The sequence below is a fragment of the Blastomyces gilchristii genome, assembly GCF_000003855.2.
Source record: "Blastomyces gilchristii SLH14081 genomic scaffold supercont1.6, whole genome shotgun sequence".
In the NCBI taxonomy this organism is placed as follows: domain Eukaryota; kingdom Fungi; phylum Ascomycota; class Eurotiomycetes; order Onygenales; family Ajellomycetaceae; genus Blastomyces; species Blastomyces gilchristii.
Window position 1 is genome coordinate 1,389,443 of NW_003101677.1, and position 25,571 is coordinate 1,415,013.

Genomic DNA, 25,571 nt, shown 5'->3' on the forward strand with positions numbered 1-25,571 from the left:
ACTGTTAAGCACTTAAAGTGAAATAATATTTTTATTCTAATCTTTGATTCTCATGATATCAATTTTTCTGATATAGTTACTATATTGTCACATGACTTATCTACATTGAATTATAAGAGAATTATAATGAATATTGATGAAAAAAAGATGAGAGTGATTGCATTTTACATTGCATTTCTTGAAGATATACTGCAGTAAAATAGTAATGTAGAGATCAAAGAATTAATAGTAAGAAGATTATACTGAAGCTGCTTTATTAATAACAAGAATTGATTGAATCTGAACTATGATCTATGTAATAACAGCTGATTTCACTATTATATACAATATCTTCAGACTAAACTGAATGATCTGCTGAATCTCACATACAGAGATCAAATGTGTCAAGAGTAAGAAATGACATCACAGACTGTATTTTTTTTTCAGATATATTCAAGTTTGAATTTGATCTCTTTTTTCTCATCTGATTCATATTATAGTAAGTTTACTGATATATCAGAGATTTCATACTCATTGCTGATTAGTACTGTCTTATCACTGTATAATCAGCTAGAATACTTTCAAATATTGCAGATATTTTCTTTTTCTCACAGTTGAAATTATCTGCAGTCACTGATCACTTATATTAAGAAGTATCAGCTTCAAGAACATGCTTGAGCTTTAATCATTATATCTCTTATCTTGCAGTGTGAGCTCAAGAAGAAATGACTCAGTTCAGTGATTAAGCAGATTATTTCTGCAGCATTTTCAGCATTAAATCAATCATCTATTGATCTTATTATTCAGATATATGCAGTCATTGCAAGAAGTAATAGTCTATTGATGTCTCAATCTCTGAGAGAAAATGATTCTGAAGTGACTTATTAAATCATACTTACAGCCTGCTGATAGCTATAATTTCTTATTAAAGCTATAGTAAGAGCAGCAGTAACATTTAAATTATCTCAAGCTAGTTCAGTTGTTAGTTATCAGTCATTCCCTGCTTCAACAATGAGCACAGTTGCTACACATATCAGTGATTATATTAAAAAAGCAAAGCTTATATAGTATATAAAGAGTCAGCTGAATATACATATTAATTTACACTATATTGAGCTGATTAAAGAATATACTGTATCTAACAACTGCAATGTTCTAATAGAGAAGAATAAGCATTGAGACTATAAGAATCTAGTGCAGTGAATAAATTATCAGAATATGAAGAAGATACTACTCTTATAGAAGAGCTTTCACTGCATCTGATAACTAGTATTAAGAGATTCTTTTGACAGATCTAACTTATGTCTGATACAGAAGATTCAACAGCTATATATAGTTTGTTCAGCACTGTTCAATAATCTGCTGAGAATGAATAAAGAATCAGATGATAATAATGATTCACTGAACTACTCTATCAAGTTAAAGTTAATAAAAGATTATATTGCTCTGAAGATTTTTAGTCATCTATTATCAAGCAAGATGTCAGAGAAAGTTAATATACAATTTATAAATCTCTTAAAGTGTGATTCAAAGGTTGCTTGAGCCAGCGTACGATTACAGGCGTACACCGGCTTCTTATATATTGTACACTAAATTAATTAGCGGCTGCTATGGCCTCTTTACACTCATAAGCAAGTTCAGAAGTGACTGTGTTATTATCTGACAGTTGTACATTCTTTTAAACCACTGTATGTTCTTCTGAACTACATCCTCTCTCACCAGATTCAGTCACACTTACATGATCATGACATCTGTTCTAGCTTCATGCAGATTAGCGCATCACTAGTATTTATGATCTTGTGATCTATCTCTGATTCAGCTAGTGTTCTGCATACATTCTCATAAAGAAACTTTCACTATATTATATCACTTATTCACTAACTTTTCTTATTCTTCAATTATCTTCTTCATCATTATCATCATCAAATATCACTATCTCATTCAAGATTTCTACCTCTTCTTCTGTTCAACTCTTTTCATCTGTTTATCTATCACATTGTATATATTTCTGACAATGATTCTCTGTTCTCACAATAAGTATTATCATAGTGCTCATACTGAGCAGTTCATTAGCAGTAAGTGTAACACATTATGAAATGTAATCAGAACTTGTTTATCTTCTAATAATTGTCAGAATATACTATCATGAATGATATATCTTCTTCATCTTCTTATACATTCTCAATCATTTTCTTCTCAGTGAGTTTCTGATCATGTTTTCTGACATGATTTTGCATGAATACAGATGCTGATATGTTGTTTTTATTTATATAGAATTCTCACATATTGACAGATTCATGTTCACTGATGATAGTGAACTCAATATTGAATTATTGATTGAGAACTTGAAGAATGCAATAATGGAGAAATTGTTCATATCATGTGTGACTGAGTCTCTCACATTCTCTTCTATTCTCTCTGTTTCTTTCTCTGCCACTCTCTCTCAATATTCTACATCTATCTCTGTGTCTGGTTCTCCTGCTTCTGCTATCTCTATTCCTGTAATTCTCACTTCTGCTACTTCTGGTTTTACTGTCTCTGCTTTCATTATCAGCTCTCTCTATTTCAAGAAGATATTGTGTAGACTTAATGAATCATATTTCTCAGCATATACACTCTCATCCTTCTTACTAACTCTCAGAACAATTTATTATATAAAGACTGTATATAATATAATAATCTGAAGCTTGATTGCAGATATCAATTATTACATTCATTTTAAATATTTATAATGAGACAATTATTTATTCATCTCAGAGAATCACCTTCTCTCTTAACAGTATTGAGATTGTAAGTCTTTCTCTTTTTATCTTTTCTTTCTAACACTGATTTTTCTGTTCTTAGGAGAAATTGTTATGGGTTTTGCTGTGTATGAAGTCATGATGTTCACAGACATCAAGAAGCTTTTCATAACTATAAAGTTTAATATCACAGAGATATCTGCTCTAATGAATTCCTTTAAGATGATAAATCTGTATTGATCTATTCTCTGATATCTGTCATCTAACTTCATAATGTAGATGAAAGATATCTGTGTTTTCAGAAACAGAAATACAGATATTGTACTCTTTTACATCTGTGAGTGTGAGACTTGTACATCTTGTCTGAGATGTTATCATGAAAATGAGCTGTTCATACACTGTATTCTACTTTCTGCATTTTCTTGTGTCTCTCTCTCTCTTTCTGAGGAGCCTCATGTGTGTTGTAATTGTGTGTATAATTCTAAGATCAGCAGATGTTCATTCAGTAATTGTTATCTCTGCTTTTACAGTTTTATATACTAATAATGATTCTTAGTTGCTCTGACATCAGAGATCATTCTAATCAAAGATGATAATGCTGCTGAGACTACTCTCTCTCATTTTCAAGCTTCTCTCATCACTTTCTCTCCCTCTTCTGTGAGAAAGGTTGTGCATATATCAGATTGTAAGTATTTGATCTCAGGTGACTTCTGCTGTTATTCATTCAGTTCTGTGTCTTCTTCTTCCTCTATTTCTTTCATCTTCATTCTCTCTGTCCTGGCTTCTGATTCTGTAAGTTCTGCACTCTTCTTCAATTTCTCTATATGTACATGTGCACATTTCTATATTGATATTTCAGTCAATCTTGTGATAAATGACATTAATGTTGTATACAGAGCAGTAGAGGAATCAGAGGTATACACAGTGTTATTATAAGAGTAGCTTACAGCTCTCAAATCTCTTACAGATCTTGAGTTTTGAGATTTTCTTTATTTTTAACATTTTTCAGATGATATAATATTAGAAATAGATTAAATATGTGATGTATGAAAATGAATGAAGTATATATGATAACATTTGTCTTTTACAGCTGATTCTTATAGTTGATAATTAATCTATTATCTCTTTTCTTTTCTTATACTTTTTCTTTATCTGCTAGTTACTACTCTTACACAACCTCTATATAATACAGTATTCAGTGACTAGGTTCAGCAGCTTTCACTTTTTATAATTCTATCTCATACATTATACTGTCTCTCTTCACCTGCTCAGATCACTATAGTAAACAGCTCATTGAAACTAATCTCACCTGATCTCTGAGCATTCTCAGAGATTAAGATAACTTAGTCTCATATGTTCACAGATGTTTCAGATAGTTTATTCTCTGTGATCTCTGTAATTGAACTGATATAAACAGTTGAATTCAACTCTGAATTTCTTTTTCTTCTGTAATCTGATCTATGTATAAGTCTGCTACTTTGAGACTGCTCTTTACTGTGTTATGTCTGCTGTCTACAGCACATTATCATACAACTGGCTACAGTCTTATTACTTATTGAAGTGTGATGTTCATCTGATTTCTTCCTTACTTCTCATTCTTTTCTTATAATTATGAAAAGATCAGAATAAGTGAGATCATCTGATTTGTAAGTGTCTATAATTTCTCTTACTTTATAAGACTTTTCAATTATAAGCTTCTTCTTTTTCAACACTGATGATAGTGCTGTAAATAATCATAATTCACTCAGATCTTATATCTTTGCTTTTATAAGTTATGAATTATTAATTAAGTTGTGTAAGATCTGTCTCTCTGATTCTTTCAATGTGTACATTCTCAGAGAATGTGATTTGAGTATTTTATATGACTTAAATCATCTAGATTGAAACTTCTCAGAACTCTCATTGTGTATGAGAACTTACATTCTCATCTTGAGACTTGATTTCTTAACTAGTAAGTCTTGTATTCTTTTCAATTGAATTGCTTGATTCAGAAGTAACTTATTAGCTTTTACATGTGTATGACTGATCTCTTTTAATCTTGATTCTGTATCTGTGACTGTTATATCTGTGACTATTGCATCTACAGCTGCTGTTTCCTTTCTCATCTTTTCTGAAGCATTCTTTAGAATGTGCGGATGCAATTCATATAACAGATAGAATAATAAACACTTAGAGACTGCATACTGCTGAATTTATGTGACTAATAGCATCTGATCAAGATATTCATCTCATAATCTTATAGACTTACTCACTAGATATTTTATCAGCATGTTGTTCAAGATTTCATTCAAGTGTTTCATCTTCTCATTTATCTGTAGATGATATAATGTTGTTCTATAATATCTTGTCTGTAACTGACTCATGAAATGCCTCACTACTTCTTCTATAAGATTTGCATTATTATCAGTTAGAATCTCACACAGCATTTCATAGTTGATATAGATCTCATTATATAGAAACTTTGTTATCATCTTCTCTATCATCTCTGAAACTGCTTTTGCAACTGATCAGTCAGTAGTGTAATCAATAGCAGTGATTATTCATCAATTTTCATTTAATATTCATAGTAATATGTCTATAAGATCTACTTCTCATCATTTGAACAGTTGTATTATATACTTCATCTGATATTACACTTTCTCATATTCTAATCCTTTCTTAGATTCTTTTGTGACCTGATAATTCAGGCACTTGTGAGCATACATCTGAATATTCTCAGCCATGCTTAGTCAGTATGCTCTTGATTCAAGTACACTCATGAGTTCAGAACTTTCTAAGTGACTAAATTTCTTGTGCATGTGAGTTATTAAGTCACATCTAAATAAAGATTCTAGATAGAGAGCTTTCATATATTCTAGATCATAGTAAAGCATAATATCATTTTTCAATTTCCTCAGCTTAAAGTTTGAAAGCATCTCTTCTACTACTTTCATAAGACACTTGTTATCTGACATCTTGTCATTCTTCAAGTGAGAGATTATAATGTTCATTCATTCTGATTCCTTGCATTCTCTCAGCATGTTTAATATAAATATTTCTTATACCTGATTCACAGAATTCTTATTCATGAAATCAGGTCTGTGACTGATTATATCAGATATCACAGTGTCTGATTCCTTTCAGTATTTAATATGAAAATCATATACTTGAAACTCTGAGATTCAATGTGCTAAGTGTTTAAAAGGTTTTATTATTGATTATAGATAGATAAGACTTTCATAATCCATGATCACTGTTATTGTATATCTGTTGTCAATATATCTATCTCATAACATCAGCACATGCTTGATTGCTAGCAATTTCTTTTCATACACTGAGTAATTGAGCTTGATGTCTGATAGTTTTCTATCATTGTACATTATCAGATGTAGCTTGCTATTCTTACTCATCTGTAGAAGAGCATCTCTGATAGCTCATTCAGATGCATCTGTCTTAATATAGAAAGGTTTATCATAATCTGATTGAATAAGCACTGAGAATATTATTATACATTTTCTCAGTGTGAGAAAAGCCTCTTCACACATGATATTTCAGATAATTGAATGAAACTTCTTCTTTTACAGATTTGTATTCATTCCTCTCAAGAGATCTGAGAGTGATACAGATATTCATATGAAATTCTTGATAAATCTGCAGTAATATAAGACTAACTCAAGAAACTACTGTATATGATATACATTTCTCAGCTGCAGTTAATTCACTATGACATTCAATTTCTCTGAGATAAGATATATACAGTCATCACTTACTATATATTCTACAAACTTCAACTCTTTCATTTCAAACACACACTTAATTGATTTGATATAGAGCTTATACTCTGTCAGAGTTGTAAGTACTTCATTGAGATACTTCAGATATTTATTATATAAGTTTGAAAAGACTAGAATATCATTGAGATATACAAGATATGAGATTTCATTCTGTTTATGAAGAATTATATTCATCATTATTTAAAAGATAATAGATGCATTTATCAGACTGAATGATATTATCAGAAATTCAAACTTCTTTCATTGCATATTAAATGCAGTTCACAGAACTGATAGTTCATCTACACAGATCTATCAGTATTCTGAGAGAAGATTGATCTTTAATAGATATCAGGTGTTTTCAACTGTATTCAACTGTTGTTAAATCTGTGACAGTGAATATTCATTCTTGATTATAAGCTTATTAAGTGCTTGATAATTGATACACATCTGTCACTTCTCATCCACCTTTTTCATAAATAGAACTGGAAAGTCTCACACACTTGATGAGAATTATATAAGACTATGTTCTAGAAGGTCTGTGATCTAACACTTCTGTTCTTCAAGATGTGTTTGTGACAGAGAGTATACATTCTGATTAACTGGTTTTGCATTCTCTGTGTCAATCTCATGTATGAATTCTTGTTTCAGTGACAATTCTGATAAAAGATCTGTTCAGAAGATCTTCTCATACTTCTTCAGAAGCTTCTTCATATGCTTGTTCTTCTGTATATTCTTTATCTTGATTTTCTCTGCTTTTAGATCCTGTATGACATACAGAATGCTTTCAAATGAGGTCTTGTGAATTATTCTCTTTACTTATTAGTATGTAAGCAGATTTAATCCTTCTATATCAGAGACATGGAATGTTCTTCTCATATCAGTTGATAGAATTGTATGAACTGTTTTTTTTCTATCAGTCAACTGCATATGATATGTACATCATTGAATCTGTGAATTGAATCTTTGAAATCAATTAAGTCTGAGAATAAGATTATATTTCATGTTCTGCAGCTCTCACACTCAAATATAGCAAGATCATTCTTCAAAGTGCAAGGGAACTCTTACTCTTACAAGTAATATTAAATATCAGTTATCAGATAATCTTATGTATCAGAGATTCTTCACTCAGTGAATCTCTTTCAGTCTTCAGATTATATAATTATTAATATATTGTATAGAAGCTTCTGTGTCTGCTAATACTTTTGCAGCTATCTCTCAATTCTTGCTCAAGTGTCTCTTATACATTAACATTTCAGGTCTTAAGATATTGAGATGAGTATTCACTTCATTCTCATCTGCACTTCAGTCAGAAGCCTGCTTTCTGTTAATATTCACAGAATTCAGAGAGTTATCTAACACAGATATCTCTTTCACTTTGAAGACTTTTCATCAAATATCAGTGAGTGTCTTCAAGCTCACTGATTCTACTAGTTTTTTAACTCTCTTGCTTCTCTTGACTGTACACACTGAGTGTAATCTTTTACATCATGATTTTGATATTCACAGTTAAAGCAAGCTCAATGCTCATGATATCAAGATTTTCACTCAGAGAATTTCTTTTTCAGAGAATTCAGTGCTTTAACAATAATATTCAGATCTAGATTCATTGTATCTGAGTGTGTGACTTGTGTTATAGAAGTCTGATTATCTATTCTCTGCTAAGATATACTCAATTGCAGTATTTTCTATTATAATTGACTCACTTATTTCTGTATAATGAGAATATTATATGCTTTCTTCACTGTGTCTGACTGTGAGATTAAGCATTTTCATTCTGCTCTCAACTTGAGTGTAAGATTATAAATAAAGATCTGTAAATAGAAAGATGTTGAAAGCTCTTCATTTAACACAAGATAGTGTAAACTGAAGTGTGTGAAGTATGATGTAAGATCACTTACTTATCTATACTCAGTAAAGTGTTTATAATACTTATCTTATATATTCACTTTCTGTAAGAAATTCCGCTTCTCACGGATTCTTTACCTCTATTTCTATCTCTCATGTAATCAATAGAGCTAGCGGCCCTTGGCTACACACAACTATATAGACTGGAGTTCGCGAATACTATTCATAACTCAGCTTGAATGCTATTATACATTTAATCTCTACATTTTATCTTTCTACTGTGAATACTTCTAGTAGTTAACAGTACATATCACATCAAGCTGCAAATACCTGAATAATCACCTGTGAGCACTTATTCTTACATTTCAAGCTCAGTCAGTCAGCAACTGCCTGTTATGACTGAAAGAACTAGAAACTCATATACTTCAACCCCTGTGAACCCTACTGCAGATACTCAGAAGCAGTCACTCAAATCATGAATAACTCTTATGAAAGAAGTCTTAGAGAACTTATCAATCATACATAGAATATCATTCTCTACATCTGTGACAGAGAAACTCTCTGAACTCATAAATAAACCAATCTCAGTGAAGAACATTCTTGAGCATCTTCTGCAGAATCAAGCTATTTTTCTATAAGAAATACTTACTGCTCACAAACACCCTTGAACTGAGTTTCTAGACATGATCTTCAGAGACACTCATGAACTGAAAAGAAACTTTCTTAAGTCATGATCACTTAAGGTCACTTATTGAATCACAATCTATAAAAGCTTTTGCAAGTTTGTATTTGAAATTGACTCACAAGCCTGACTGTGTGATATGAAAGATGAAGAAGCTGTCATCTATATGATAACAAGTCTCTATTACACTGAAGCTAAGAACTGGCTGAACTATCTAGAGAATGATCATGAGAGATTCTACTGATTCATTCTTAAGATCTATCTAGAGAACAAGTTGAGAGACTCTGCAAGCTGAACAGAGAACATCTGAATCATAATCACTAATATTAGAAAAAGAGGTGAAGAATCTGATGAAGACTACTCACAGCACTTCATGAAATTATGATATGAATTAAGATCTGTGAAAACAGGGCTCTGAAACAAGACCTGAATAATGATATTTATAAAGAGACTGAATAAAGATATGCAGAACAAGCTCATTGAGTAAGACTCTAAGTTCTTGACTCTGAAGAAACTGATAACTCTCATTCATCACTTACAGATCACTGTGAGAGTCACAGACTTATAAAGAGCAGATCATCAATCAGTTCTGTGAGAGCCAGAACAATAGAGAACAGATTTGTCAGAAAAAGATGATAAGATACAGAGAGATTCACATCTGACTGCTGAGCAGAGAGAGAGAGCTTCATAAGCTTCTGTGAACAGAGTACATAACAGAGAGATTAAGAAAAAGAAACTCTGCTTTATCTATTCTAAATCAGAACATCTCTACACAAACTGTCTGAACAAATTAAAATAGAAATTTGAGAAGTCACAGACAGAGTCAGCAACAGTCTTCTTAAGAATCTTGAAGCTGATATCTGAATCTATTGCTTCTCTGATGAAAATGCTTGCTTATGAGAAGAGATCACACTATGATGCTGCTGTCTCACAAGCATGAAAAGTATTGATAAACTCAGAATCTCAGATCACTGTAATGTCTCTAAAGCTTGCAGAGTGAATAAGCTGAAAGGTGAAGACTGAGAACCTGTTCTTGTAATAAGCAGAGTGTGAGAACTCAGATCTGAGAGCTGAGAGACTCACAAGAGTCATCTTTGAATTACAAGATCTCTCTGAAATCTGAAGAAGATTTACAGAAACTGTGATTATCACAGACATTGCAGATGACATGTACTTAAGACTTGTATAACTTCAAAGACATAATCTGCACATAGCTGTTCATAAGTCAGGTTTATACTTCTGATCAGTGTTGACAGACTCACTTACAGAGATAGAATCAGTTAATGCTGCAGAGTTAATTAGAGAAAATAAGCTCATCTATGTAATGACTTTGTAAGTGTCTGAGAATCTCACAGTCATAGAAACTGAGCTTCAGATATCAGAGAAATACTGAGATCTCACAGAGATATTCAGCTCAGCAAAGACAGCTGAGCTTTCTTCTCACTATAAGAAGAATCTGATAATAGATTTGATAGAAGAGCAGAAACCCTTCTGAGAATCAATCTATAAGCTCTCTTATCATGAGACAGAGGTCTTGCAGACCTATGTGAAGAAGAATCTGAAGAATGACTTTATCTAATCTTCACAGGCCTCTGCAGAAGTCTCTGTGATATTTATAAAGAAGAAGAATAAAGATCTCAGATTATATGTAGATTATTATAATCTGAACTTCAAGATAATAAAGAGTCACTACTCTCTGTCTCTGATTGAGAATGTGATCAATTATCTCACAGAAGCTATCATATTCACACAACTGAATGTGATTAATATATATACATGACTATAAATATAGTCTGAGAATGAATGAAAGACTGTCTTTAGAACTGCACTGAGATTATTTAAATATCTAGTAGTGTCTTTTGATCTGACTAATATCTCTGTGATATTTCAGTCTTTTATTAATAAAATACTTCATGCATATCTGAATGTCTTCATGATAATATATCTGAATGATGTGATGATGTACTTTATGAAGAAGAAAGAACACACTGAGCATGTATGAAGTGTGTTGAAGGTCTTAGATGAGACAGAACTGTATATTAAGCTCACAAAGTGCAACTTCAGTACTCACTGAATTAATTTCCTAGAATATGTAATCACTGCAGATAATATTCAGATGAAATCTTCATAAGTTAAGACTATTCTATCATGATCAGAGTTAACTAGTATTCATGAGATTCAGATCTTTCTGAGCTTTGTGAATTTCTATAGATGATTTATCTTTATATTCATAAGAATCTTTTTAGCTCTTACAGACATGCTGAAGAGTGAAAATAAGAAGAAGTCATTCTGTGAATAGAGAATAAAAAGATTATTGAGAAGAGAGAACTGTAAGAATTTTCTTATTTCAGAAGCTCATGAGGTCTTTGTAAGATTGAAACAGACATTTATAGATACAGTGATGCTATTTCACTTTGATTTCTTACTCTTAATCAGATTGAAGATAGATGTCTTCTTCTTTATAATTTCAGAAATAGTCTTGTAATTACAGTTAAATGAGAACTGAGTTTCAGTGATCTTTTTCTCACAGAAGATGCAACCTGCAGAGATCAACTATGACATTCATGATCAGAAGCTTCTTATAATAGTGAAATTCTTCTGTCACTGACATCACTACTTTGAGAATCTTATGACAGTGATTACTGTTAGAACTGATCATGACAGCTTATAACACAATCAATAATTCATAACCAATGATGCAGATCAACCGCTCCACCACGAACTCGCTCAATTTTTCGAATAAGAACCCGCCGATAGATCCATCGAAAAGCCCTCGATCATACGAGCATTCTGACCCCATCGCCGACCGCATACCCTGTGTGGTGGTGGAGTTATCCAGCCAAACGTGAACCGGACGTTGTTCGAAACTCCTGTGTGGGAGTATCCCCCGTTCTCCCCTACCACACCACAACCCCGGGCCAAAGTGCCATACAAATTGTAAGGTGAAGAGACCTAGCCATATGCACCAATCTTCTCGATTTTGGAAGATCCCCGATCTGTAGTTGTGGAGATATCTGAGGAGCGACCTCCACGAAAACCCTGTCCATCTTTGATGTTCCAAAACACCAACGCCAAGTCCCACCGTTGTACCGCCCTTCCTAATCTGGCCCATCCCCGGCAGAAAAATACAAAAAGATACCTCGGCGATAATATCAAGCACATAACCAACGGCCACTTCTGAAGTGCAACCTCCGCGGTCTGTCTTCAGTGTATCTGGACATCAACGCCAAGTCTCGCCCTCGTACCACCCCTCTCAATCTGGCCCATCCCCGACAGAAAAGTACAAAAAGATACCTCAGCAACTGTACTCAATACATAATCAGCAGACACGACAACTATAAAATCAGTATACCCCAAGGTCTGACTGAGCCTTTGATCCCTGCACAGTGAGATATATTAAATCTAGTTTTAATACCTCAATATTCAATAGATTCTGCAAGGGATTGAGAACAGCAACACTAGGTTTCTATTGAATTTGAGAATTAACTCTATATTGATATAATCATTGACAAAGTCTTCTATTTTGAGATATAAATAACCAGTTCCTCTACATCCTGCTGGCAATATTTATATTATCATATAGAAACAGACTTATATTCTCTATAATATCAAGACCCTGAAGAGGGAAAGTCTTGATAGGGGGTATACAGTAGTGCATATCTTAGCAGTTTCTATCTCATTCTTCTGCAGCAGTTAATGCAAAAAAAAGATTTTAGAAATAGTTTTTTACTTCTCTTAAAAAAGTAAGGTGTTTTTCTCTGGGTTTTACACAATATTCTTACAAAGAATTAAAAACAGAGTTATTTTCTGTCATAATTTCATATTCTTTTAAGTAAGAATTACTTTTTCAGTGGCTGAAGAGCTTTCATTAATACTTAATTCTTTTTTACACTCTTTATTAACTGATTTGAGTTGCACACCTGTTGTGTGAGGAGAATTGGATAATTTAGAATAAAATTGAATAGTTTTAATCAATTTCTCTTCAAAAAATTGATTTATTTTTTGTCAGTTTTTCTCTCAAAAACTGTCATATCATCTGATTTACTATCAATTGATATCATACTTTTCCTCATTGTATCCCAAGAAAGAGATTGTAAAGATTTTATTGATTTATCTTAAAAATCAATTTTAGTTTATTAGATTCTCTTCAAAAATCTAACCTAGTTACTGAACTAGTGTGAAAAAAATCAGGTGTTTTATACACAAAAGTCTGCGATTCTTCTTTTGAAATAGTCTGACCAACTTTTCAATTGAAAACAGACTTAGAAACCTCTTAATTGAAACAGTCTGACCAACTTTTCAATTCAAAAAGAGTTTAATAAATATCTCAATTGAATTAGTCTGACCAACTTTTCATTGAGTAAGAACAATGAGTTCAAAAGTACACTCAGTTGTTGTGAAGAAAGATGCTTTCTCAAATGCTATTTCTGAGATTGAAATTCTGAAGAGAAGAAAGAAAGAAGAGATAGAGAAACAACAAGTTCTTGAAATACAGAAACTTGAAAAAGCAAGTAAAATTCTTGGAAAGCAGTGTCTGAGTGAGATGAATGAAGAAGTTCTGTTAATTCTTCATGCTCAGGCTAGACAACTACAGGAAGTGATCGCCCCGGTGGCCGAATGGTTAATGCGGCCACCTGGTAGCGCCTTGGCGTGGGAAACCAAGGCGTGTGGGTTCGAAACCCGCAGGGGATACATTAAATCCGGAACTCAAGCACCTCAGGTTCCTAATAAATACAGAGGTGTACAAATCGCTCCAACAAATTGCTCTATGTTCCTGGGATGGGAAGTTATTATCGCATGTATTTAATTGTCACTCCTTTGTATTTCCTATGTTCTTGTTATCTTGGCGTGGTCTCAACACCTGTATTTCCTCCTGTATAACCAACACTTGGCCTGTATTTAACATCACGCAAGGACTCATCATAAGCTCCGCTTGCATATGAGTATAATGGAAGAATAATAATAATAATAATACAGGAAGTGATCAAGTTCAAACTTGGAATTTCAAACACAGTTCAAAAAACTTTGAAAATTTCTAATACAATCACTGACTCTTCAGTTTGCTCTTCTTTCTTTTCTACTTCTTCTTCTTCTCCTTCTTTGAATCAGAAGAAAACATATGCTCAAGCAGCTGAATCTGCTGCCTCTAAACCTGCTGTCTCTAAACCTGCTGTCTCAAAACCTGCTTAAAATCCTGAGAAAACTGAGAAGAATACTGCTCATGTCTCTATTCATAGAAAAGTGAAAAAGAAAATGTAAAAAGAGAAAAACTTTCAAATCTCCAGAAATAGAAGACTTATTCTCAAAGTCTCAAACCAGGACATTCTGCAAAGAAACAAGCTAAACTCAAATCTCATTTTCAGAATCAGAAATGAAATTAACCAGCAGTTCTTTTCTCAGTTGATGACTGATATTGAAGTTCAAAAACCAGTTATAGCTTCAATTGAATCATCATTTTTTGAAAACTCCATCATTCTGACTACAATGCCTGAATTCAGTGCTGAATTCCTTATTCAGAATGAGAATCTCTGGAAGTCAGCAGTAGAATCTTTGTTAAACACAATAATTCTATCTGAAAGAGATGAAAAGTGGGACAAATTCATTCTTCATGATATTTCAGTTGAAATTTTTGACTGTGAAGAAGAAATGCTACTTCTCAAAAATGAATTGGAAGAATACAACTCTATTCAACTGAGAAAGAAGCCTGTATAGCTAAATTCAATTGAGTTCAGACAAAGCAGGAGAAATGCCTCTGTTCTAGTATATACAAAAACACTTGAACAGTCAAAGATCTCTGAAGTAAGAGTAGCAGGTTTGAAAATAAGAGTTCATGAATACAAAGACTCAAGGATGAACCTCAAAGCTCAAACACAGTGTTCAAACTGTCAAAGATATGAACACTTTGCAATCTCATGTTTTAGAGACTCAAAATATGCATTCTGTGTCAGAGATCACAAAACTAGTGAGCATAAATGTGAAACATGCTTAAAAAGAGATGAAATTTGTCAACATACTCTGCTTAAGTGCTCTAATTGCAAAGAAAAACATGCATCTAGCTCAAAAGAATGTATGTTTGCTCCTAGAACTCAAAAGAACTGGAGAAAAGATGAAGCTCAAAGTCAATATAGAACTGAAGAGAAGAGTCAAGCCAGTAAACTCACAACTGCAAGCTTAAAAAGAAGAAACTCTCAACTATCTAAGTCTTCAAACTCCAACTCTCCAGCTAAATGTAAACAGAACTTGAATCCTCAAACTTCTGTTAAGATTAGAGAATTGAGAAATGACTCTGGTGATAAACTAGATATAATGCAAGCAGTTGAGATTCCTACTTTTCAGAACAGTTATAATCTACTATCTGATGATAGTGATTAGATTCTACTCTACTCTCTTTTAGTATGAATATACAATCAAAATAACAAAAAAAGTTTAAAAACTCTTCAAAAATCACATTTATTCAAAATAATGTGGATAGAAACTCAAATTGTATTTATTCTTGTCTTTAAATTGCATTTGAATAAAAAGTTGATTTTATACTGCTTCAGAAGCTGAATTTTGATGCTGAGCAAAAATATGTTATTTCTCATTCAAGCTACTACTGCTTTTTACCTCAAAAGTCTGAGATAAAGTCAAGAGTAGTGATCTATGAAAGAAAGAGATCAAGATATCAATTTAATCTAAGATTTGATATCATGTCTGACCCTGATATTCTGGTGGGTGATATTATAGATAAAGAAAATGAGTTTGATACTATACAGCTCATAAATATCTATAATGAAAAGTCATTGAAGAAAAATAACAATATCTGGACAATTGATAGAGGATTTCAGAACATAACTTCATCAAGAAACTCTATAATTGCAGAAGATTTCAATGCACATCATCTCTGATGGAATTCAGAATACAAGAGAGCAGTGAGAGCTGATAATCTGGTTGAATGAACCTTTGAGCATTCAATAGATTTGGTTAATAAGTCTGATCAACAAACATTCTTTAGAAAAGGCATGAAACAGAAGTCTATTATAGATCTAATCTTCATGTCACAAAATCTAATGAAAAGAAGACTTGTAAACTGGTTTATTGATTCAAATGAGACATCAGGATCAGATCATGAGATTATTCAATTTGATATTGAACTGAGTGAAAAACAAATGAGTGAAAATCCTCTTCTCTCTAATCAGTATAACTTTGAAAAAGCTGATTGAAAAGCAGTTGAAGAAAGCATAAAACTGCTAAAATCTGAAAGACAGAATGAGCTATATTGGAATTCTGGTCAAGATATCTCAAATGAAATGCTTGAGAATAGAGTGAAGCTTATTACATCTATTATTCTAACAAGTGTTAGAGATAATATTTCAAAAAGAAAATCTTCTGAGTATTTAAAACCTTGATGGAATGAGAATATCTCATCTAAAAGGAAAGAATTAGCTACTGCTAGAAGAGATTGGAAAAATAATGTAATATCTGATGAAGAGTTCAAAGCTGTCAGAAATGAATATTTTTCAGATATCAAAAGAGCTAAAACAGACTGCTGGAATAAATTTCTTGAAGAAGCACAAGGGAAGGAAATTTTTAAAGCTTTTAACTATACTAAAACAAGAAGTGTAGCAAAGCTTCCAGCCTTAGAATATGAGTTTCAGAATGAATCATATACAGCAAACTCTTTTGAGGAAAAATGTCAAGCTTTCATGAGAATTCTCTTTCAGAACTCATCAGACTCAGGTTCAGATTCAGAGGAAGAGAATATATCACTTCTCAACTACATTGATGAAAATGACTGGAAATGGCCTGATCTTACACAAGATGAATTAGAGTCAGCTATCTTCTCAAGTTCTGTTAAACCTGCTGCAGGTCCTGATTCAATTAATCACTTGATTATTCAAAATACATATTCCTACTTAAAGAATGAATATTTTGAGCTCTTTTTCAATCTCTTGAAAAATGGATATCATCCTGAATGCTGAAGAGAAGCCACTGGAGTGATTCTTGCAAAACCTAATAGAAAAACTTCAATTCCTAAGTCATATAGAGTAATATCTCTATTGAACTGTTTAGGAAAGGTTTTAGAAAAGATAATAGCTACTCAACTATCTTTTATAAGCTCTATAGATAATTCTCTTTTATTCAGTGAATAAATGAGAGATAGAAAACAGTGTTCTGCAATTGACACTGTTCTCTCAGTTGTTCATGATATTCAAATAGCAAAACATAAGGGTCTGGTCTCAACTGCAGTTTTTATTGATATAAAGAGAGCATTTGATCATGTTTCAAAGTCAAAGTTAATTCAGACATTGAAGATATTAAAACTGCCACTTTCTCTAATAAAATGAGTTAACTGTTTTATATCTAAAAGAATTATACAACTCTTCTTTGATGGAATGAAACAAGACAAGACTGAGATAAAAATAGAAGTATCACAGAGATCTTCAATCTCACTCATTTTATTTGTAATATACACTGCATATCTAGACTGGCCGGCGGGACCATGAATTTCACATTTGGTCCCATTTGGTCTGGTCCCATACATTTCTTGGCGTGAGTCTCACCAGGACCAAGCCTCAAAAAAATCTGAAAATGAACCATTTCTGAGAGAAATGGCGTGAAAAATGACCAGATTTAATTCAAGAACAGTGAAATGGGAGTAATTTTCCAGGATAAACTGTAAAAGATGATCATTCTTTCAAAATCAGAATGAGACTGAGACTGAAGATCAAAATCAGTCTCATTCAGTTCATTCAGTGATTGCTTATATAATCAGAATTTGATAATGATTATTGATAACACTCATGAAACAACTAAATACATTCTTGTGTAAGTTTATTCTTCACTTTCTCATGAAAACTACACTTCTCTGATATACTGTGATCAGAGGTATTAAACTGTCTGATAATTCTATATTTTACAATCATGAGTTTCTTGATTGTTTCTCCTTGTAATTGTTCTCAGTGATAGTGACAAATATCTTGACTTGAGTTGAACTTTCACTTCATTCCCACCTCTGCCAATGGAATTGTCAGAATATCACATGCTATCAGTGCAACAGTTGAATATGTACTCTCAACAATTTTTCATAACTCTAGAATTGATTTAGTGTGTAAATTTGTCAGATTATCTTGAAGATAGCAGTCAAATTCAGTTTTACAAGCATGTAGTTTTGCCTGATTTTCAGTTGTAATCAATGTATGCAAGTCCTGTTTCAAAGTTAGTATTATAGTTCTATGTGATATGAAGTGTTATCAAAGATTATTACTTACTAGGGAATTATATTTCACTGTCTTCACATCTTGAATATCTGCTCATTCAAATCTCTGATAGTTGACATTGTAGTAGTCTTGAGCTAATTTGATATATGAGTCTCATTTCTTCTCTGTTCAATCTTGAGAAGTGTAGATATTAACTCAATGAAAGGGATCTAGTAGAGCTGCTACAGCATAGTACTCTGCAAAAGATTGTTCTATTTTGCTGTAGTAATATGCCAGTTTATTCCTTGCAGCAACAATAGCCTGTGCTATAGCATCATTTCAGACTGAATTTCTTTTTGAGTGATTCAACTGCTTCTCAAGATGAGTAAATAAACTGTTATACACTCACCAGGCTGACTGCAGCATTGATGTATGAGTGATTGAGACTGTCTTTGTTATCTTATAAAACTGAAACAGTAAATCAATCACATATTTCAACTGAGTTCACTTCATATCAGAAAGTTTCAATATCTGAATCTTTTTCCAATCAGAGTGTTGCACTCAATGATCAATCATCTGATACAATTGAAGAGCCTGAATAGTTATCTTATATGTTGAACTCTACTGTGTTCTAACACTCTGTATCATATTCAGTGATGTGACTGATTTGTTTATTTATTGAATATCATGAAATTGTTGTTGTTGTTTAGAAGAGGTACAAATTACATTAACAATGTTTCAAATCTATGATATTTAAATTATTAGTCAATCTATTCAAAATTAACAGTAGCATTATCAAAAAGCATTATCAAAAAGCAATATCAAAAAGTGTTGTCAAAAAACATTATCTTTTGCAAAGTGAATGTAAAAGTTACTTGAGTAATCACTTTCATCTCATTCTCATCTCAAGAATCAGTCATCTCATTATTCTTCATCTCAATGTTAAGATTCTTTATCAGTGTTTGCATCACAAGTTGAACCACATGAGTAATACAGAGAATATGACCTTGTTTATCATTTCAGGAATGCAAAGCCAATTTTTGCTCCAAGCTCTTCATCATAGTGTAGTTATTTGCAGCATTGTCAGTTGTAATTGTAAGAAGACTGAGACTAATATCTTAATAGTCATTTTTAATCACAGTCATTAATATCTCTGTTATATAATCCCCAGTATGACTACTGATCAATGATTCAAATTCAATTAATGTCTCTCAATAAGTTCAGTTCTCATCAATGTAATAACATGTAACTCTTATAAATGCAAGATTGTTTGTACTAGTTCATGTATTCACTGTGAGAGACACTCTTCAATGATTCTTCAACTCTGATTCTAGATATTGCATATTGACTTTGTAGTGTGTCTTGAGGTTGGACTGAAGACAGAATCAATGTGGAATATGAAGATTTGAATTAAGCATTTGAAGAAGTGTTCGGAATTCAGGGTTTTCAATTAATTGAAGAGGAAGATTCAGAGATATACACATGTAAAGTAATTGTTCACAGAAGTTATCAGATGAGAGTTGTGGAATCAGAGTACTGATACAGGGTCATTTTTGCATGATTTCCTTCAAATTAGAAAGTTAGCATTATCAAAAATTGTTATCTGGTAGAGCAACTTATCAGCTCAGTAGTAATTTTCTGATTATTTTTCTTTTATTGTCTGCATTCTGATGACTTCAGATGTCAGGAAATTTCTCCAGAGCTATGATCAGTTCATGATGAATGTTTCTGAATGAAGTTGCAGTGATTGCAGCAAAGAGATGACTCTTCAGTAATCTATAATACAATCTATTAATAATTATTTCATAGTTCATCTTGATATTTGTGTTGAGTTTTTCATAAATTTTGTGACCTGGAATCAGATGTGAAGAATGAAGTGATTATTCATCATGATTGAAAGAGAGCATTCTGTGTTGAATTGTAAATAACATAGACTTTGTAATTCACAGTGATTTCTTGAAGAGTTTGTGAATCTTCAATAGAAGTAAAAGAAGTGAAAGAAGTGAATTCAGAAGATATGATAATAATTTGAGAAAGATGACAATTTATTTTCAATAACTGATCACTGATGTGTGTAAGAAGAATTAATATAAGAGAAAATAATCTTATTTCTTAGCTTAGTTATAATTTTAGTACTAACTCAGATTGAATATCATTGATGTATAAAAATAAATAAACAATCTTGATTAATCTCTGTCATATTTCTTGAAATATATTAATATTGTGAAAGAGAGTGTTATCAAATTGTGTTATCAGATGATATCATTAAAAATATATTAATATTGTGAATATCAATGTTGAAAAAATGTTGATACTTATACATTATAGTGATTTGTGAATCATGATAGTTAAATATATATATATATATATATCATTCCTGACTTGATTACAACTTGTACAATAATTTTTAAAAACTTAAAATCAATTTTAATTATTAATAATTAAAAACTTAAACTTACAACTAACTAATATAAAAAGAAAAAAATCTACTTCTTCTCTTTCTCATTCTTCTTATCATTCTTCACAATTCACTTCTCATTCTTCTTCTTCTTCTTCTTCTTCTTCTTCTCCTTCTTCTCATCTGAAATGATAATCATCTCAAAATCTCTCTTCACTGCCTTCTCAGAGAAGGGTTTCTGCTGCTCTCTCTCAGCCAGGTCAACCTGCACCTCAAAATCCCGCATTTCCTGGTCTGCTGCCTCGGGTTCCACCTCAGTGGCAAGCAGATTGACATGCTCAGAGAGCAGGGCTGCCTCCTCAATGTCCTGGATCATGGAGCGCATTTGAGATCTGAACAAGGCCTCAATCCCCTTCTCCTCTGTCAGCTCCTGCTAATCAATTAGAGAACAGAAGTGTTATCAAAAATTGTTATCTCTTAATAAAAACTTACCAGTTTTGGCTTCTTTGTCTTCTACTCTAATACCTTCTCAATCTTCTTCTGCTGCTGTTTATTTGTAGTAACACTCTTCTTCTCTCTCTCTCTCTTCATCTTAGCCTCAAATCATTCTCAGAACTTCTTCTGATTTCACTGCTGCTGTATGAGACTCTTCACTGTCTTCTTTTTCAATCTCTCACAGGCAGTGTCATCTGCATTATTTCTATACTTAGTTCAGTCTAAATCTATCAGAAGCATTACTTAAAATCATTATCATTCTGCTCTCTTGCAGAGCCTCTTCAAGGCATTATAACATGCCTTGTGATCTGTCTCCCCGCGCTTGAATGCCTCCTTCTCCTCTTCCTCCAATCTGTGATGGTGCTCACGCGCCTTGGTGGTCTGCAGGACTGCAGAATATTTGAAGAGAGATGACATGATTGGTTTTGATAAGCGTTGAAGAGGGGTGAAGGCAGGCAATGATATGATGATAATAGTGATGATGATGATGATGATGATGATGATGATGATGATGATGATGATGATGATGATAATGATAATGATGATAATGATAGTAATGATGATGATGATGATGATGATGAAAGGAGAAGTGCATCAGAATATATTATTGACTTATCAAACATAAAGAGACAAAGAAACTATTAACAGCTTTCAGAGATGTACAGAAATGACTACAGTGTTGCATAGCAACATTATCTTCATTCAATGCATGCACTATTGATATTCTTTGTATACATTTATCATATAATCTATATCAGGGATACATGCAGAAAACAGATCTTTGTTACTAGGAAGAATGATTGCAGTGATTCTCTGTTTTCATATTATAAAGATAAGTTATTCTCATTTCTTTCTTCTCTCTTTTCTCTTCTTCTTCAATCCATCACTAAGTTCAAGCTGGTATGAAAACTATTAAAACACTCATAGAAACCCTCAAATTGAAGAGTATAAACTAATCAAATTTTAAATGCAGATGAATCAAAATAATTTAATAATACTAATTATTCATTCTCTCTTCAATAAAACAACAGTTGTGTCTTTTCTTCCCCTCTCAAATGAAACATGGCTCGTGAAAAGTGAGTACCACGCCAGGCCATAATGATCAACATGGCCCCAGCACACAGGGCTGCATACACGCAGCACATGCTGGACTGGGAGACTGCATGAATTGCAAACTGATGACAGCATCTCAGGGAGAGCTGTGCAGTGTGAGAAAGCTGCAACTCTCAGTCACATGTGCAGAGAGTGAATTGCTGCAGTAAGTGCATGTGCATTGCATGAAAGTAACACTTTTTAATAATGCTCAGTCTCTGATATCATGAAAATAGAGTCTCTTCATGAGATCTGTTTTTACCAGAAATTGAGGAATCTTATATTTCTCAAGGCCATCTTCACGCGCCTTGTCTGTGAAATCAATGAGAGAAATCATTGATTTCAGCATTCTGTCCTTGATATCATTCAAGTGGCAGCAGAGTCCACCCTGGCCACACTTTTTGAGTGTATGTTTTCTAATTATTCACATTTATACAGATATATACTGATTATTTGTTAGATGATGTTAAGACAATGACTCATCACAGCCATGTTACCCTCACTGTAAGAGATACATGATTGATGATGAACATTGCAAAGACTCTGAGAAGTGAGTATTTTAGAGATGCTGCAGCTCTGCAATCTTGATTTTTTTTGTTTTTATTTTTTATTTTTTTCTTTTTCTTTTCTTTTTTTTTTTTTTTAATGTGATTTTTTCTTGTGTTTGTTTTGTTTTTTGTTTTTTATTTTTTTTTGTATTTTATGTTTTTTTCATAATTAAAATTATATGAATTATGATCTGTGTTCAGAAAAGTAATGATATTTGGTAACACTCTCTATTGAATTTTCAACAAATGAGCACTATGTTATGATATTATGTAAGTGAGAAGTGATTTCATGATCTCATTTGATGTCATTCTCAATAATGGGATCAGAATGAAAATGTGACTAAGAATTCAAACATATTCTTTATCCAGGACTAGATTTTTATTTGAAAAGTGAATCTGGGACCTTTAATATTTGAAATAACATGATTTGGGATCAATGTGATGAACACAAACCATGACCAGGAGTAATGCTTTTAGGCAATGTGACAACTGTAAAGTTTGGTCCTGGTCTCAGACACGGTCACACGGTCAGTCTATGCATATCTATTCAAAAATAGAAATATGAGAATAGTGCAATCTTCAAGTTATGTGGATGATATTGGTCTAGTCTACAGCTCAAAAACTATCAAAGAGAATTTGAAAGTAATTGAAGAAGCTGCAAAGGAAATCTTTGTTAGAGCAGATATCAATCAAATTCAATTTGATATGAATAAAACTGAGTTAATTCATTTCTTTTCTAGACTCAATGAGAAAGAACTATCTCTAACTCTTTTAAATAGAGAGATTAAACCCAGTGTAAATATCAAATGATTAGGAGTATGATTAAACTCCAAGTTGAATTTTAAATATCACATTCAACAAAGAACTGTCAAGGCAGAAAGACTATTAAACAACATAATCAGACTATCAAATACAGAGAGAGGTCTATTCTTCCAGGCTATGAGACAGTTATATATAGCCTGTATTACATCAGTAGCTGATTATGGAGTTCAAGTTTGATGGAATAATCAAGGGAATTTCACTGAACTCTTTCAAAGTCTGCAAAACAGAGCCTTGAGAAGAATTCTGAGAGCATTCAAATCATCTCCTATTAAAGCAATGGAAGTTGAAGCTTCAATTCCTCCTCCTGCTATTAGATTTGAAAAGGCCTGTATGAACTATGCTCTGAGAGTTGTAAAGATGAGCTCAAATCATATAATCAGAGAAAGAGTCTCTTCTTCATTTCCATCAATTAACTCTGGAAATGAACTGGATTGGAATAGATTTCTTGATTGAAATGAAAATAATTCTTCAAAGAAAATGTCTTCTCAACTGTACAGACTATGCTCTCTGATTAAAAATCAATTTTCTTCTTTAAATGTTGAAAAAGTTGATCATGAGAAGTTATCTCTCTGAAGAGAAAAGCTTGAATCTCTTATAGACTTACAAATAAGTGAACTATCAAAAGAGAAAGAATATGAACAGCATTTGAAGAGAATTTCTACAATCAATATAAAAGACTCTATTCTGGTTTATTCAGATGGCTCAAAAAATGAGAACTTGAATAGATTAGGCGCAGGCATTGCTTATACTGAAGATAATATTAATTTTATCTCAGATTTCTGAAATCTAGGCTCTGAATGTGAAGTCTTTGATGCTGAACTATTTGCAATAGTGAAAGCTTTCAAACTCATTGAAATAAAATCTCATAAAAGAGGAAATTGTTTGAAAGAGACATGGATATTCTCTGATAGTCAAGCTGCTTTAAAAAGACTTAGAAATAGTTAGATTTATAATGGTCAAATGAATCTTGAACTGATCTTAAACTCTGTTTTGAAAATTCAAAAGAGAAGAACATCAAAGCTGATAATTCATCTGCACTGGGTTCCTGCTCACATGAATATTCATGGTAATGAATTGGCTGATTCAGCTGCAAAAAAGAGTGCAGAATTAAGCAGATCTATTCAAAAAATTATGTCCTGGTCTTTTATAAAGAGAAAAATAAAAGAATCTTGTTTAGACAAGTGGAATGAAAGCTGGCAGAAATAAAAGAAGAGTATACATTATTCAAGATTTGAAACAAAACTCAAGTGGAAATCTTGTTCAATTAAATGTAAAAAGAAAATATTCTCATCTATAATACAGCTGAAACTAGGACATGGCTATTTCAAATCTTATATACAAAGATTTGATGATAGATTTGACTCAATAGAATGCTTGTTCTGCAATACAAATGAGAATTCTGAGCATATTGTAATGCACTGTGCATTATACAATAGTCTCAGAGCCAGATTGAAAGAGAAGTATGATCTAAATCAATTAAATATGAGATTCTTATTCTCAACTGAGACAGGAATTAAATACTTAATAGACTTTCTATCAGAAACTCAAGCAGCTACAAGAAAATGGCTAAATTCAGAATTATCTGAGTATGAAGAGGAGGAAATTAATCAGATATAGTCTGTTAAAACAGCTATACACTCTCTTTTAATAATTTGTTTTGTTATAGTCTCTCTTTACTCTATCTTTTTCTTTATCTTTTTCTTTCAATTTCTTTCTATCTATTTATTTAATGTGTCTATCTTTGAGACTGTGTTCTTTTTCTCTTTTCTTTTGTCATGATATTGTCAAATGGTTTCAAAGTATTAAAAGATGTTAAAACACTGCAATTTGTAAACAGTTTTTGTATTCTGGGCTGGAATTTTCTAATTTTACATATCTGAAATTGATGAATGTATAATAGTTAACTTTACAGACATAGAAAAAACCCTGAGAACTAAAGTTCTCAGGTAGATGTCATAGTCTCTGACTGCATACATCTATAATTGAAGAATAATAATAATAATAATACAGCTTAAAACAGTTTACTTCAATCAAG

At 32.3% G+C, this 25,571-nt stretch overlaps 2 protein-coding genes and 1 pseudogene across 3 annotated transcripts; 1 reads left to right on the forward strand and 2 right to left on the reverse strand.

Moving 5' to 3' along the window:
- Window positions 1-11,667: 11,667 nt before the first annotated feature.
- BDBG_16906 (uncharacterized protein) lies at window positions 11,668-12,348 on the reverse strand (the record flags this gene model as incomplete). The annotated part of the gene is made up of 1 exon (XM_031724762.1): window positions 11,668-12,348. The coding sequence occupies exon 1, from the start codon at window positions 12,112-12,114 to the stop codon at window positions 11,668-11,670; it is 447 nt and encodes a 148-aa protein (XP_031578003.1). The 5' UTR covers window positions 12,115-12,348.
- Window positions 12,349-13,605: 1,257 nt separating this feature from the next.
- On the forward strand, window positions 13,606-13,694 carry BDBG_16907 (annotated as a pseudogene). The gene has a single exon. The product of its transcript is annotated as a tRNA-OTHER (tRNA).
- A 7,015-nt stretch (window positions 13,695-20,709) lies between these two features.
- Window positions 20,710-21,170, reverse strand: BDBG_16908 (uncharacterized protein; the record flags this gene model as incomplete). Its single annotated transcript, XM_031724763.1, has 2 exons — window positions 20,710-21,009; window positions 21,105-21,170. The coding sequence occupies 2 exons, from the start codon at window positions 21,168-21,170 to the stop codon at window positions 20,710-20,712; spliced, it is 366 nt and encodes a 121-aa protein (XP_031578004.1).
- Window positions 21,171-25,571: the final 4,401 nt, after the last annotated feature.